We start from the raw sequence: 13,046 nt of genomic DNA, 5'->3' as shown, positions 1-13,046 counted from the left end.
TGAATGGGATTCCCAGTTCTTGATTTTGGCCTGGCCCAGCCTGGATCCTTGTGGGCATTTGGGGAGTGAACCAGGAGGTGGGAGCTCTATCTGTCTCTCAAATAAATAAAAATAGAAATAAATGGTAGAAAGGTTAGCCTTTCAAATTGTTCCAAATAAGTAAGGTTGTAGAAAATGGAATTTGAAAGATAAATGGCTGGCACCGCAGCTCACTAGGCTAATCCTCTGCCTTGTGGCACCGGCACAACGGGTTCTAGTCCCTGTCTGGGGCGCCGGATTCTGTCCCGGTTGCCCCTCTTCCAGGCCAGCTCTCTGCTGTGGCCGGGGAGTGCAGTGGAGGACGGCCCAAGTGCTTGGGCCCTGCACCCCATGGGAGACCAGGATAAGCCCCTGGCTCCTGCCATCTGATCAGCGTGGTGTGCTGGCCTCAGCGCGCCAGCCGCGGCGGCCATTGGAGGGTGAACCAACAGCAAAGGAAGACCTTTCTCTCTGTCTCTCTCTCTCACTATCCACTCTGCCTGTCAAAAAAAAAAAAAAAGTTTCTTGGTGTAAAAAATGTTGAAACAAGTGCATATGAAGGAACTTCAAAAAGATCACATAAAATGAATATTATAGAAGAAAAACTGCTTAAAGTTCAACATTTTTTTGCTCTAAAATGTACATTTTTTTAAATGTATTTATTTGAAAGGCAGAGAGTGATGGGGCAGAGTGGAGTGGAAGGGAGATAGATTTTTCCATCTGGTGGTTTATTCCCCACATGGCTGGGACACCTGGGGCTGGATCAGGCTGAAGCCAGGAGCCAGGGTAGCAGGGACTAATTTCTTGAGCCATCATCTTTTTTTTCCCAGACACATTAACAGGGAGCTAGATCAGCAGCAGAGTAGTCAGGACTCAAACTGGCACTCCAGTGTGGGAAGAGAATGTCCCCTGCAGTGGCGTAGCCTGCTGTGCCACAACGCTTGCCCTTAAACTCATCTTTTAATTCCATTTTCCCAAGAAAAAAAAATTAAAAAGATGTACTTATTTGAAGGGCAGAGTTAGAGAGAGGGAGAGAGATCTTCTGACTTGGTTCACATCCCAAATGGTCCCATCAGCTGGGTCTAGGCCAGGCCAAAGCCAGGAGCCTGGAACTCCACCCAGGTCTCTTATATGGGTGGCAGGGGCCCAAGCACCTGGGCCGTCTTCTATTTTCTCAGATACATTAGCAGGGAGCTGGATTAGAATTGGAGCAGCTGGGACTTGAACCCACACTCATATGGGATGCCAGCATTGCAGGCAGCAGCTTAACCCGCTGTGTCACGACACCAGCCCCTTCCCATGAAACATTTTTAAATTTACTATTTTAAGTTTTTATTTATTTATTTGAAAGGGAGGGAATGAGAGAGCAAGTGGACAAGAGAGAAATCTTCCATTCAGTGGTTCACTCCTCAAATCCCCACAACAGCCAGGGCTGGGCCAGGCTGAAGCCAGCAGCCTGGAACTCTATATCTTTTTTTTTTTTTTTTTTAAGATTTATTTATTTGAGTTACACAGAGAGAGGAGAGGCAGAGAGAGAGAGAGAGAGAGAGAGAGAGAGAGAGAGAGAGAGATTGAGAGGTCTTCCATCTGCTGGTTCACTCCCCGATTGGCCGCAACAGCCGGAGCTGTGCCAATCCAAAGACAGAAGCCAGGAGCCAGGAGCTTCTTCTGGGTCGCCCACGTGGGTGTAGGGGCCCAAGGATTTGGGCCAAATTCTACTACTTTTCCAGGCCATAGCAGAGAGCTGGAATGGAAGTGGAGCAGCCGGGTCCTGAACCAGCGCCCATATGGGATGCTGGTACTTCAGGCCAGGGCATTAACCCATTGCACCACAGTGCCAGCCCCTGCAACTCTATCTCATTCATCCACATGGATGACAGGAACCCAGCTACTTGGCTGTCTCCCAGGGTGTGCATTAGTAGGAAGCCAGACCAGAAGTAGAGCAAGGACTCAAACCCAGGTATTCCAGTATGAAATTCAGGCTCCCCTGGTGGCACTCTAAACACTGTTGAACACCAGGCTCCCCCCTGAACTTTTTATGAGTACCTTTTAACGTACGATGTAAGCTGTCCTCAGTCAGTTACCAGCTGTAACCACCTCCTGTTTAAAAGGCCCAAGTAGTTACGTGGAGAATGAATTATTATAGAGAAGGAAATAGCCCATAACCAGATAAACTACCACGATGTATGTTCAATTGCTTTTTTCATATAATTAACATGTTCATAACATTTAGTGGTTTACAACACGCTTTCATCTACACTTTCCTCAAGACAAGCCTGGGGGTGGGGTTATTTATCCCCGTTCTGCATAAAAGGAAATTGAGGCCGTAAGAGGCAAACAAGAGGTGGACAGAGACAGTGATCCTGGTCTTCTGACACCTCGGTCACTGCGCCACGCAGCCAAGCTGCTGGCCAGCCTGTCCCCTCTCTCTAACACATGGTCCTGGTCTTGATTGGGGACCCAGAAGAGAAGTGGGTGGCTGAGGAATTGAAACAGACCATGGGGGCCGGCGCTGTGGCATAGCAGGTTAATCCTTTGCCTGCGGCGCCGGCATCCCATATGGGTACTGGTTCTAGTCCTGGCTGCTCCTCTTCCATAGCTCTTGCTATGGCCTGGGAGAGCAGTAGAAGATGGCCCAGGTGCTTGGGCCCATGCACCATGTAGGATACCGGGAAGAAGCGCCTGGCTCCTGGCTTCAGACCAGCGCAGCGGTCATTTGGGGAGTGAACCAGCAGAAGGAAGACCTTTCTCTGTCTCTCCCTCTGTCTGTAACTCTAACTCTCAAATAAAATCTCTTAAAAAAAAAAAAAAAAGAAGGAAACAGTCAGTGAAGACAGGGTTGAGGATGGAGAAGAGGTGGAGAAGAGGTGGGGCCAGAGGAGGTGGGTAGTTAGGTAGGCCTAATTCCTTTGTTTGAAATCTCGAACTTGCAAATGCCTCTTCTCCTGTACATTTTTAAAAATTTGGATATGTGCTGCCGAAGCGAGCACGCTCCCCTGCATACCTTACTGATACTTTATGGAGGGTATGGGCAGGTGCTGTGGCACAGCAGGCTAGAGTGTGCACTGTGATGCAGGCACCCCATACTGGAGCACCAGTTCAAGTCCCAGCTGCTCCAGTTCCATTCCGCCTTCCTGCTAATGTGCTTGGAAAGGTTGCAGAAGATGATCCAAGAGCTTGGACTCCTGCTACCCATGTGGGAGACTTGGTTGGAGTTCCTAATTCCTGGCTTCCTCCCAGCCCAGACCTGGCTGTTGTGGCCGTTGTTGGTGGTGGTGGTGGGGTGTTAATGAACCAACAAATGGAATCTCTCTCTGCCTTTCAAAAAATAAACAAAGCTTTAAAAACTGAGGGATGAGAGATTATAACTATGCGAATACTTGCACTGTTGAGGTTGAGGCTGCCCACTAGAATGTGTAAAAGGGTCTGAGCAGTCATAACCATTCTTGTGTGCCAGGGACCACTCGTAATCCTCACCAGAACTCCAGAGGTGCTTGTCCTGTTCTGTAAGCCCACTCTGCAGATGAGGGAACAGGCGCGGAGCGTTGGAGTCCGCGGGCCGGGGTCGCACAGCCACAAGTGGCAAAGCTGTGCTGCTCAGAACGCAAGCGCGCACAAGCTAAGCCACTGCGGGGCTGGTCGGAGGCTTCCCTGGGCTGTCCCCACCCAAACCGCCGCTTTCTCCTAAGACAGCGAGGGGGTTATGGAAAGGATGGCGTGTCAAAGCGCTTAGTCAGTTATCAACCAGCCGCAACGCCTGTCTCCGAAGTAAGAACGTGGGGACCCCGTTCGCGTCCCAGCTTCGTCCCTTTGCCTGCTTTGGATCAGGATCGCGCTCCGGAGCGGTCGAGCCCGCCCTGCGTGTGCGCCTGTGGCTCGGTCACTCCCAGGACCCTGCTGGCTCCAGGCCGCTGTTTCCCACCCTGAATTCCTGGCTCCGTCGCAGCCCGTCGGAAGGCGCCGGGGAACGGAACGAGTGCACCAGAGGACGCACAAACCCAAGACGGCCTCAACTCGAGGTCTCCGTGACCAGGCTAAGTGGTCCAATCTCTGGCTCCTTCGGGTGTTCCCACGAGTGAGGCAATAGCAGCAAGACAGTGGCGTCATCGTGAGGTCACCGCCGGACCAGGGGAACGAGGTGGGGACGCACCCTCCTTGGAGGGGCGGGCCCTCTCGCCAGCTCTCGAAGCCTCCCTTCCTCTCTCTCCCTTCACAGGAGCTTCTCTAGAGACTCTTGCCTCGGATCAGCCTGCCCTCCAGTTCCACCCCAGCCGCGGACACTCCGCTTTCAACCCGGGCTTTGGAAGTTCCTGCTCCGGTCTCTACGAGACTCCAGAAGCCCTGCCCCCAGTGTTAAGGCTCAACCAATGAGGAATCTAAAGGAGGGGCCGGGAGGCGGGCCGGTGACGTCATATAGATTGATTGGCATTCGGGCCCCTGAGGTCCGGGATTAGCCGCGGGCGCCGTCAATCCAGAGGCAGGGGGTGGGACGGTGCAGGCTCAGAGAATTGGGTTTGGCTGGCCTGGATTTAAAGAGACAGAAGCTGTCGGGGACCTAGAAGACGGCTCGTAATACCCTCCCCCCGAGTCCTTGGGACCGCTTGGGTCCCCAGCGCTGGGGCTATGGTTTGCGGCGGCTTTGCCTGCTCCAAGAATGCGCTGTGCGCGCTCAACGTGGTCTACATGGTGAGGTTTCCGAGGTGGGGGAAGCGTCGATGGGGGGAGAGGCGAGCGGCGAGAATCTCCAGGGGACTTCCGGTGGGGAGAGGGGTGCACAGGGGGTTCCGGGAGAGCCTCAAGAACTTCCGGCGAAGAGGGGGATTCCTGGGGACTTCCGTGGATGAGGGGAGACTTCCGGTGGTGAGGGGCCTTTTCGGAGGGTGGTGGGTGGGGAACAGGGCCAGGGCTGTGTATATGAAGTGCCACCTCTCCCTTTAGTGAACCTGTTACTCCCCAGAATGTTAATCATGGACCACGCGGCCAGTTCAGATTTTATGCTCAGACTATGCGGTCTCCTCGCGCCATCCTGACCCCCTTTGGGAGGAGCACCCAGGGATGCACCTCGTCCCCCAGTCACAAACTTGAATCTCCTATTTTACCTAGGCCCCCTTGTAATTGCCATCCACCGTGCTGCATGCCAGGCCTCGTTGAGATGAGTGCTGCTGTTTCTTGTAGCTCGTGGGCTTGCTGCTGATTGGCGTGGCCGCCTGGGGTAAGGGCCTGGGTCTGGTGTCCAGCATCCACATCATCGGTGGAGTCATTGCTGTGGGAGTCTTCCTTCTCCTCATTGCAGTGGCCGGACTGGTGGGTGCTGTCAACCACCACCAAGTCCTGCTGTTCTTTGTATCCTGACTTGATGTGATGGGGGACCCCAGCTCTTGGAAGAAGTTAGGGGACCTCAGGGCTCTGACCATAATCTGTGACACAAATGCTGGTCTCATTGCTCTCAACTTGACATGAACATACAGTCTGTAAGGCCAGATGGTTATTTTAGATGGAGCATAAAGGAACCTCAGTTTTTTCCATAACCCTTACGCTCAGTACATGATCATCCTTGGTTTGGTGTTCGTCTTCCAGTTTGGAATCTCCTGCTCATGTCTGGCTATTAACCGAAGCAAACAGGTAAAGGGGGCAAGTGGGATTCCCTCTCAAGTCCTTGCTTTTCCTTAACCTTTAGCTCTCCCTGTTGGTCTGGCCCCAAGTACCCAAACATCACCCTTTGGCCCACGGCTTCCAGGCACTTAAGCATTTGCTTCCTCTGGGATGTCTGTTAATTTCCCGTGACAATCTAGAGAACCCAAGGTGGTCATCTATCATTGTCTGTAACTGACACCACTGTGCTCCAGAGCCATGCTGTCTCCCTTTGCTAGAGGGGGAAATTGGGGCACTTCAACTGAGCTTCGATGCAGGGAGACTGACCTTCCCTCTGCCCTTACCCTCCAGGCAGATGTCATCAATGCTTCTTGGTGGGTCATGAGCAACAAAACCCGACATGAACTGGAGAGAAGTTTTGATTGTTGTGGCTTGTTCAACCTCACAACCATGTATCAAGATGATACTTCCTGCAATGCTGTGAGATGGGGGTAGGGTGGGGTGGGGTGGGCATAGCAGGGAGGAAGCAGGAAACCGGCAGATTTGAATGCCACCGCCCCTCTTTCTAGCAATTCCCTTGTGTCCAGGCACTGCTGGTGGGGGAGGGGAGATTTAGCCAAGTGGGCTCCTAGGCTGTAGGATACTGGTCAGATTCTAGTAATTCCTAGGGGTGGCCACCCCAGACATTTGGATAAGGCAGCTCAGCATCTCTGCTTCTACACACACACACCTTCTCCTCAGATCTGCAAGAACAAGAGCTCCACGTGCCCCATGTGTGGAGAGAAGCTCCTTAAGCATTCAGATGAAGCCCTGAAGATTCTGGGGGGCGTGGGACTCTTCTTCAGCTTTACCGAGGTACAGTCTCGCGTTCCCTCAGGTGCACCCCTTCTCTGCAGGTCTGACCCTCTCAGAACTGAACGGTGCCTCCCGTGGCTCCTCTTGTTCCTACAGATCCTTGGTGTCTGGCTAGCGATGAGATTCCGGAATCAGAAGGATCCACGTGCCAACCCCAGTGCCTTCCTGTGAGACTCTGGCCCTTGCTGCCTTCTCTCCTGTGTTTTCTTTTTCCCTTAGGGAAAATCCAGGGTCTGCTGCCCTTTTTGTTTGAGAAAAAGGAAGGGCCCTCTGGTACATCCCCTGAGAACAACTGAACAGTGAGGCTTCAGAGCCTGACAGATTTGGTGGCAGCCAGATTACAGGCTAGAAAGAAAAGCTTTGTCTTCCCAAGTGGATGCAGGCAGCTCCTGGGAGTGCATGGGCTGGGGCTGTCTCCCCTCTTCACCTTCCCACATGCTGGCCACCTCCACTCACTGCCTGGGCTCTGGAGGTCAATCAGGGCGGAGCCAAGGAGAAAACCAAGAACGCCTAAAAAGGACCCAGTTTGAGCCATTTCAGTAAATATAAAAATAAAAGCCATTTCAATTCCAAGTTTGTGAGTGCAGGGGCTCTGTGTGGCTGCCCAGGCCCTGGGTCTAACTTCAGGACACTCTTTAAGGGGCTAAGGGAAGTCCCTTCTTCCACATGGTTTCTCCAGATCTCCCAGTGACAAAGCCAATCAGAGGAAGAAACATTAAAAAAAAAAGACCTTATTTCTTTGTCTTATTTGTTTTCCTGTATAAAAAAGGACCCCAGTATCAAGGTAGGAAAGGGGGAAAGATGGGGCATACCCCTTAGTGTAGAGAAACGGGGCAGGAGGATAGGCCTCGAAAGGAGGGGTGGGAAGGGAATGTCATTAAGGTAGCAAAATATTCTCTGTAAAAAGTAGGAGTCTGCCCGGCCGCAGACGAAGCAGAGCGGTCTTCTCCGTGGGGTTCTCGCCACCCTAGTGTCCGGAAGAAGGGCGTGGCGGTGACTGCTGCTCACTCCGGGCTGCCTTCTTCCTTGTGGAGGTAAGAGTGCTGCAGGGCTCTGCAGGCAGAGATCCGCTTGTGTGGGCTGAACGTCAGCATTTCCTAGGGGGCAGAGGCCAAGGGCAGAAAACCGCTGAGGACAAAGACTTCTCCCTCCCCTGACCGTCCCCAGCACGACCCGGGATAGATTCTTTATGTTGTGTATCCCTCTCTGCACCTGGCCACTCCCAACAGCATTAAGAACTGCTCCTCAAGCACCACGGGCTGGGGCTGGACATACTGCCATCTCTCAGCCCAGTCTCGCCCCATGCCCACGCCAGTACCAGCAGCAGCTGCGCTCCGGACTCCTCCAGCTCCGGCACCACCGACTGCACTGGGCGGGGTCCTCTCGGGGAGAAGGCCGCTCGGGGGAGGGACACATCTCGGGGCCAGTCGTCTTCCGGAGGCAGCCCGATCAGGCTAGGGCAACACGAAAGCTCTGTCACAGGGGTCCTTCTCCAGCCCCCGTCCCCAGGCAGAGCCAGTGGGTTAATTCTGAGTTCAGCAGAGAGAGAACTCAGAATGGAAAATTCTCTGCCCCCTGGCTGGTCACTTACTCAAAGATTTTGCCCAGCTGGTCGGCTTCGGAGTTTCCACAGAAGAGAGGCCTAGAGCGAGAAGGAATACAAAGTGGCAGTCACTTTCAGAGACAGCGGTGGCATGAGTCCTGCTTAGTGGGACTTAGAGGGTGTGGGGAATAAAGGCATGTGAAGTCTCTGATTCCATCTCAGAGCTGGTTACGGGCAAGATGGTGAACAGCACCCAAGTAAAAGAATGGCCAAGGCATGCATGTGGCTCCTACACAAGGCAGGGGACTAAGGTTGTGCAGGGAACTTGGGTCCCTTACTTTCGACGAAACATTTCTGCAAAGATACAGCCAGCGCTCCACATGTCCACAGGCGTGGCGTATGTAGACTGCAGAAGAACCTCAGGAGCACGGTACCAGAGCGTCACAACCTAAGGGAAACAGCAAGAGTGGGTGAGGGCCCCAGGGCTTCCAGGAGGCACCAGTGCCTGATGGAAGAACAAAGTGTGATTTCTCAGCTGCTATGGGCAATCGCTCCCCTACCCCCAACCAGAGCCCATTTTTGGCTACCACATCTTTCTACTGACCACAGGTGTAAGCGCCATCTGGTAGCTGTAGATTCTGGCCAGGCCAAAGTCAGCCAGCTTGACCGTCCCGCTGCTCGTCACCAGAATGTTCTCTGGCTTCAGGTCCCGGTGGACGATGCAATTGGCATGAAGGAAATCCAGGCCTCTAAGAAACTGGCGCATCAGGTCCTGATTTGCAAGGGAGAAAAAACAGAGGCACAAGGCATTAGGCATTAGGCCTGAAATGCCCAGGGGGTCTGTTAGAAGTCCCAACCCACCTCCCCTGTCCGCCCACGCCCTTTACCTTGATGGTCTCTGCCGGCAGGCCTGGTGGGGGTGCCTTGTCCAGATAAGTCCTTAGGTCTTGGTCTACATGCTCAAACACCAGGGTCACCTTGATTTCCCGGTCGGTTCGGGAGGTGGCACAGACGTCCATCAGCCTGGCCAGAACAAATGGTCCCTCGCTAGCCAGGATCCTCTGACCCCTCCCCCCATGGCCTCCTCATCATGTACCTCCCCAGGATCCCCACCTCTCTCCTGACCACCACAGCCCCCCTCCCTGTCTGCCCACTCCAGGCCCTGCACCTTCCCCTCACCGGACAACATTGGGGTGCTCAAAGGCCTCCAGCCGCCTGAGTAAAGCCACCTCGCGAACAGTGCTGATGGGAAGGCCCCCTCCAGCGCCTCCTCCATTGGGGACTCGCACGCTCTTGAGGGCCACAAAGTGGCCACTGTGGGGGTCCCGGGCCTTGTACACCGTCCCGTAGGCACCGACACCAATTTCAGCTACAGGCTCGTAGCGAGAGGTAGCCATTCTCAGATCAGGGTAGACCCTAGGAACACAGAGACTCCCTGTACCACATGCTCTCCCAGAGCTGGGATGGCCTGAGCTGGCAGCGGACAAAGTGATTCCGACACGGACGGCACAGACGGCCCCACCTGCACCCCGCGACCGCCCGCCGCGCCGCGCCTCAGGTAACAATGACTCCAACAGCGACCCCTCCAGCCACGTGAGCCCGCACACTTTGTAAAAGCCCCCTTTCCTTTGGGAACATCCACCCAGCACAAAGGAGATCACACACGACACACGCCCGGCGCCGAGGATCCCACGCCCGGCCCCCGAAATTACACCTTCCCACGTCCACAAAAGCCCCACTTCCCGCCCTCGGGCGACCCTCCCATAAGTCGCCTGCGAAGCGCACGCATGGGAGGCGGCTGTGGGGGGGGAGGGGGCGGCGGCGGGACTGGCCCCCAGTGGGGGCAGGGGCTACACCTACCTTACTCCAGGCTGGGAGGTGCAGGGGCGGCCCGTTATCGGGGCCCCGGAGCTGGTTCCTCCGGCGCCATACACCCGAGCTCGGTCCTGGGCACCTGGACGCTCTGGGCCCGACCATAGACATAGGCCGCAGGCTAGAGAGGCCCCCTCACCCCCACCCTCACCATGTGACCAGCTGCCAAAGAGGCGCGCGGAAACTGGGAGGGCGGGGCGGGCGCCGGACGTTCGGGACACGTGACCGCCACCCATGCGCAGAGGGGCGGCCGCGCTGGGCTTGGACGGGGAGGGGGCCCTGAGGGGAAAGGGGGCGGAAGGTGGGGGGGATGCCAGCCACGTGACCTGTTGCTATCACACGTGACCGCTTGACATTGCTCTGAGGAGCAGAGGTGTGGTTACGCGGCGGGGCACGTGACTGGCTGCCATAACCCCAGCGCCAGGGGGGTGGGGTGGGAGAGGGGGAACGGGAGAGGGTGGAGTCCGTGGCGGTGCCATGGCAACCCGGGCCACCCGGCTCCCGACTCCACGCTGAGGGCCGAGCCCGCGCGCATCTCCTGGCCGGCTGCTGGCCTCGCAGCCTCTCCACGCTGGCGGGAGGTGGGGGTGGGGGCGGGGGCGTCGGCGGTGGCAGGTGGGGCTGTCACCTTTCGGCTCCGCGGCCGTGGGAAAACAATCGGATTTGTGTCTTTGTTTCGCTCATTCATTCAACAAAATTGCATTGAGCGCTGGCTTGCAGTGTGTATGTGGGGTTTTGTTTTGGTGTCTGCGTCACTGGCTCTTGGGAGTAGTGATAAGGCTGTATATAAAATGTGGTCCTATAGGAAGTAGACAATGCCCATCTGAGGGCAAACTGGAATTAGAAGACGAGTGGAAGGCAGGTTAATAGAGTAATCCAACAGGAATTGTGGCAAGGTGGTGCTCGCCTCTCTTCCCGGTCCGGGCTGCTTCCAGCCCTCTCTGAGAGTGTTACAACAAAGACTGGGTGCTGTCAGGCAGATAAGTTATTGATGAGCAGGGGACAGGAATACTGGCTTTTGATCTTGAAGGTTCTTTTCAGCGTTAAGAGTCTACAAATCTGTGATATGTGGATGCATGTGTGTGTGTGTGTGCTATGTGATACGTGTGTCCTTTGTCCTCAGATGAATAAGTAGAGGGATCACCATGTGGAAGTTACCACCATCACTACCGTCACCATCACCAACATCCCAGGCCACTGCCGTACACGAGATTGACTTCTGTCCTCCTGCCAACCTTGTAACCCACTCCGGGGCCTTGCGCTCTCTTTTCCCCTAACGCAACCTTCTTAGCGCTCATCACCGCCTTGAACACAGCCTTTCCCAAATGGCCTCTGCCTACAGACACCTAGACACAGGTAGATTTCTTTGGCTTCTCTTATTGGCTCCAACTTCTTTATCTCCCAGCTCTTTGAGGACATGGGAGTAAAGAGATTGAGCATCTTGTCTGTGAGAAACTGTCTAAAATCTGTAAGCATTTTATTACCCTATTTACCACTCCTTGCACCCTAAGTTCTGTTCTCAACTCTCTGGTGGTCATGTAAGAGTTCTGACCTGAAGATGAGTTCACATGAGTCGGGGCAAGATGGAAGTATGTCAGTGCCCATTCCACTTCGGATACTTGTGATGCTTGGGCCGTGGCTACAAGGGCAGCTCATGGGACACCAGTAAGGAAAACTTCAAGATCCGAATGAAGAGGCTGGAGAGGTGAAGGTTTCAATGGCTACCAAGCAGGGGCTGGTTGGTCTGTGAGCCTTCCAGAAGGCTGGGCTAAGTGGGAGTTTGTCGAGCTCCCTTGCCCATCAGCAGCCCTCACTTCGCCTTCATCTTCCACAGAAGCCCTCCGCGGTTCACTGTGTTACGAACACAACCATCTTTCCTGTATGGGCACTTGGGTCCCAGCACCTTTTCCTGGTTCATCCATTTGTCCATCCAAAACATTTGAATTCTTCCCAAGATCACGACTGTCTATCACTTCCTACTGGGGAGTCTTAATTTGGCGGTGTGTCCCTGGCTCCATCCCCTCCCTTCTCCTGTTAATTACTCTTTGACTAATTAATCCTCTCCCAGTGTGTTTGACCCAGTGGGCTCCCCTGAAATCCCTTTTCCCTCAGCTTTGCAAAGGGGAGGAGATGGAGAAAGGACGTAAGTGCAAGGCGGAAAAAACACGTGTGGATTGATTCGCAGGGCCAAGGCTCCCACAAAAACAAAGGGCTAAACGGGAGAGCTTCCCAGTAGTAGGGGTGAGGGCAGGAGACTAGCAGGCAAGAGGACACTCCCATCCCTTTAGCACTCCCACCTCCCTGGCTCACTCACCCCCTCACACATCACCATCCAACTGCTTCTCACAAGCAGTTCTGTCAGCTTCCACTCCTGATAGACTCGCCTCTCTTGCACAGCGCCACACCGGCTCACACCAAACACACTTGCCAGTCTTTTGTGTGCAAGTGTCTACTGCCTGCGCCCATGCCTTTGGCCGCTCACCTCGGACCCCCGGGCAGCTCTTTGCACACGGTGGCACACCTGCATCCCCTAGGCACTCATCATCCATCCTATACACGCATACACACACACACACACACACCTATTCTCCGACCCCGGCACACACTCCCCTTCCCTGGCCACTCCCCTCCCTCCACCCTCGCACTCGCCCCCGCCCCTGGGGACACCTGCTCGTGCGGGGCAGGGCGGGGATGCGCAGCCGCGGCCCCTTCTCCTCCTCTCCCCCTCTCCGCCCCGCCCCTCCCTCCATCCCTCACCGGCTCCCCGGCGCCCGCCCCGCCCGCCCCGCCCGCCCGCCGCTCCGGGGGGGTCTCCGCCGCCGCCGCCGCCGCCGCTGCCGCCGCCGCCGCCGCCGGAAGGAGCCGCCATTTGCCACCGCCGAGCGCACGGGCCGAGCCGAGCCGGATCCGGGAGCCGGAGCGGGACTGGGGCCGGGAGGACGGCGATGGGGGGCGACCCCGCCGCAGGAGGACCCGGGCTCGTAACCCCGGGGACCCGGCCCGCTCCGGACCCGGACCCGCGGGGCGCGGCACCCTGAGCCCCCTCTCCCCGCCCCCTGCCCCCTGCCCCGGCCATGGCTGCCCACCCCGCCGCCCCCGGGCCGCCAGCGCTCGCGGCCCCGCGAGCCCCAGAGCCGCGGCGGTGGCAGCAGTGAAAGGCGCTCGC

General features: G+C 55.8%; 2 protein-coding genes across 2 annotated transcripts; one reads left to right on the top strand and one right to left on the bottom strand.

The window, feature by feature from the left end:
* Positions 1-4,454: 4,454 nt before the first annotated feature.
* On the top strand, positions 4,455-7,199 carry TSPAN31 (tetraspanin 31). Its single transcript, XM_062203338.1, has 6 exons — positions 4,455-4,704; positions 5,194-5,361; positions 5,560-5,640; positions 5,962-6,090; positions 6,352-6,465; positions 6,562-7,199. Exons 1-6 carry the CDS (start codon positions 4,642-4,644, stop codon positions 6,634-6,636), a joined length of 630 nt encoding a protein of 209 aa, XP_062059322.1. The 5' UTR covers positions 4,455-4,641; the 3' UTR covers positions 6,637-7,199.
* On the bottom strand, positions 7,193-9,405 carry CDK4 (cyclin dependent kinase 4). The gene is made up of 7 exons (XM_062203337.1): positions 9,188-9,405; positions 8,896-9,031; positions 8,613-8,780; positions 8,347-8,456; positions 8,057-8,107; positions 7,784-7,919; positions 7,193-7,562 (listed from the first exon to the last, which is right to left on the bottom strand). The coding sequence occupies exons 1-7, from the start codon at positions 9,403-9,405 to the stop codon at positions 7,470-7,472; spliced, it is 912 nt and encodes a 303-aa protein (XP_062059321.1). The 3' UTR covers positions 7,193-7,469.
* Between the last annotated feature and the right edge of the window lie 3,641 nt (positions 9,406-13,046).

Source organism: Lepus europaeus, chromosome 10 (assembly GCF_033115175.1).
Source record: "Lepus europaeus isolate LE1 chromosome 10, mLepTim1.pri, whole genome shotgun sequence".
Classification (NCBI taxonomy): Eukaryota; Metazoa; Chordata; class Mammalia; order Lagomorpha; family Leporidae; genus Lepus; species Lepus europaeus.
This window is presented reverse-complemented; position numbering and strand designations above follow the sequence as displayed.